We start from the raw sequence: 1,880 nt of genomic DNA, 5'->3' as shown, positions 1-1,880 counted from the left end.
TAAAGCACTGGAGAGGATTTCACTGCAGATATTTTCCCTGAATATTTTGAGACTTAAAACCTCCTCTGACATGCTGCGCTGTTGTTACTGCTTTGTGCAGGTGCATCCCAAAGAAACAGGTTTGCTTGACCAGCTTTGGCAAGTTCGAATGTAGCCAGCACGAGTGTGTGCCAAGGCAGTTGAGTTGTGACCAGACGCGGGATCCCGTTTGTGACACGGACAACGTGGAGTACAACAACCTGTGCACTTTGTACCAAAAAGGGAAAAGTTTAGCGTACCGCGGACCGTGCCAGGTAGGAAGTGGTTCTGGCAGAACACACCAAATCTGCTGCGTTCTTTAACGCTCAGCTGGGCAACGTGCTGGGGTTTACAGCTTACAGAATGGTTCCATTGACAGTAATCCTGTAAAAAAAGTAATTTTAACTGGTAGAAAAAAATACTCTCACAAAGTTATATTCAGAATTTTGTCAAGTGTTTCTCTGCCTTAGTTAATGGTCGTCTCAAAACCTTTATAAAACTCTGTTCTATAATATAAGATAAACTATATTACAATTTCCTTGGAACTTTACAGGTGTTTGAATCAAATGGCATGGTGGATATGTTTTCCTGAGAGAAAATGGACACGGTGAATGTGTTTTTATAGGTGTAAAGGTCTCAACAATAAATATATTTTTGACAGGGTCATCTAGTAATGAATTTTATTCTTTTGGAGTAGATGTATACATTTAGGTTCTCAGTGTGTTAGAAATGCATACTCACACTGGATTTTAAGAACACAAAAAAACCCCACCAAGATGAATTAATAAATAGTCATTAAAACATTAAATACTACAACAGGATATATATTTTGATAAAATAATTAATATATAATTGTTTATTAATAATAAAATGATGATAATCTTTATTTACTAAGTAAATGACGTGACCATTTTGTTTTAGCGTTAGCACAGAACAGAAGCTATGCTTTCCCAAAACACATCTCAAATCCCAGCGTACATTCTTCTGTCACCTTCTCTAAGTACTGCTTCTTTGCGCTGGTTACCCATTCATGAACTGGCAGGTTATTTACTTCAGATTTTTTGCTTTCTGTAGTGTTTGACAGTATCAGCAGCGAATTCCCATTAGCGCTGGATTTCCTAATGTAAAACCGACTCCAGAGTTCCTGTAGCACGAATAATCTTTGAACATCTCTACATGTTTCAGGCATTTTGCAAATCAGCAGAACCCGTGTGTGGACATAACGGAGAAACCTACAGCAGCGTCTGCGCCGCCTATTCCGACCGCGTGGCCGTGGACTACTACGGACCCTGCCAGGCCGTAGGGGTCCTCTCGGACTACGGCTTTCACACCGAGTGTGCCTTTGTGAAATGTCCTGCGCTTTCTGCCACGGGCTGCAAACCGGTGATTGCCCCAGGTACGTTAGTTCGGTGTGGAAGGTCGCTGCAGACAGGAGAGAGTCTCCAGGCTGCGTGGGGAAATAGGGGTGTCCTTGAACAAAATTGATGGTTGAAAGTACGCTATTCCTCAATGCCTTTGAGACATCTAAGAGAAAGGATGAAGTAGAGATCTTCACTTAGGGCTGGGACAGGCCAGTGTCAGGGCTCCGATGAGTAATTCTGCAGTGGGAAGGCCTTGGCTGTAGGAGTCACGCTCCCTCAGCCGTCAGAAGCTGGTAGCTGTCCCCGTAGGGCTGGTTTGGGAGAGGTGAGTGCAGTCTGTGGGTCTGGGGTGGAATGTCACTGGGAACCAGATGAGCAGTGTTTCCTAAGTGGCAGCACGGATACCACAGCGGAATGCCAAACGGCTGTCAAAGCCGAGTTCCCAGAGAACAACGATGACATCTAAGTAGAAGACAGGGATATACGCTTACAGTACTGCGA

General features: G+C 43.7%; 1 protein-coding gene across 1 annotated transcript in view; it reads left to right on the top strand.

Moving 5' to 3' along the window:
- The window catches only part of RECK (reversion-inducing-cysteine-rich protein with kazal motifs), a 41,232-nt gene that overhangs the window by 32,368 nt on the left and 6,984 nt on the right, over positions 1–1,880 (top strand). The window contains exons 16-17 of the mRNA XM_010131404.1: positions 101–293; positions 1,204–1,414. Of these exons, the coding sequence (XP_010129706.1) occupies positions 101–293; positions 1,204–1,414 (404 nt within the window). The remainder of the gene's footprint in view (positions 1–100; positions 294–1,203; positions 1,415–1,880) is intronic.

This window comes from Buceros rhinoceros, unplaced genomic scaffold (genome assembly GCF_000710305.1).
Source record: "Buceros rhinoceros silvestris isolate BGI_N320 unplaced genomic scaffold, ASM71030v1 scaffold3292, whole genome shotgun sequence".
NCBI lineage: Eukaryota > Metazoa > Chordata > Aves > Bucerotiformes > Bucerotidae > Buceros > Buceros rhinoceros.
This window is presented reverse-complemented; position numbering and strand designations above follow the sequence as displayed.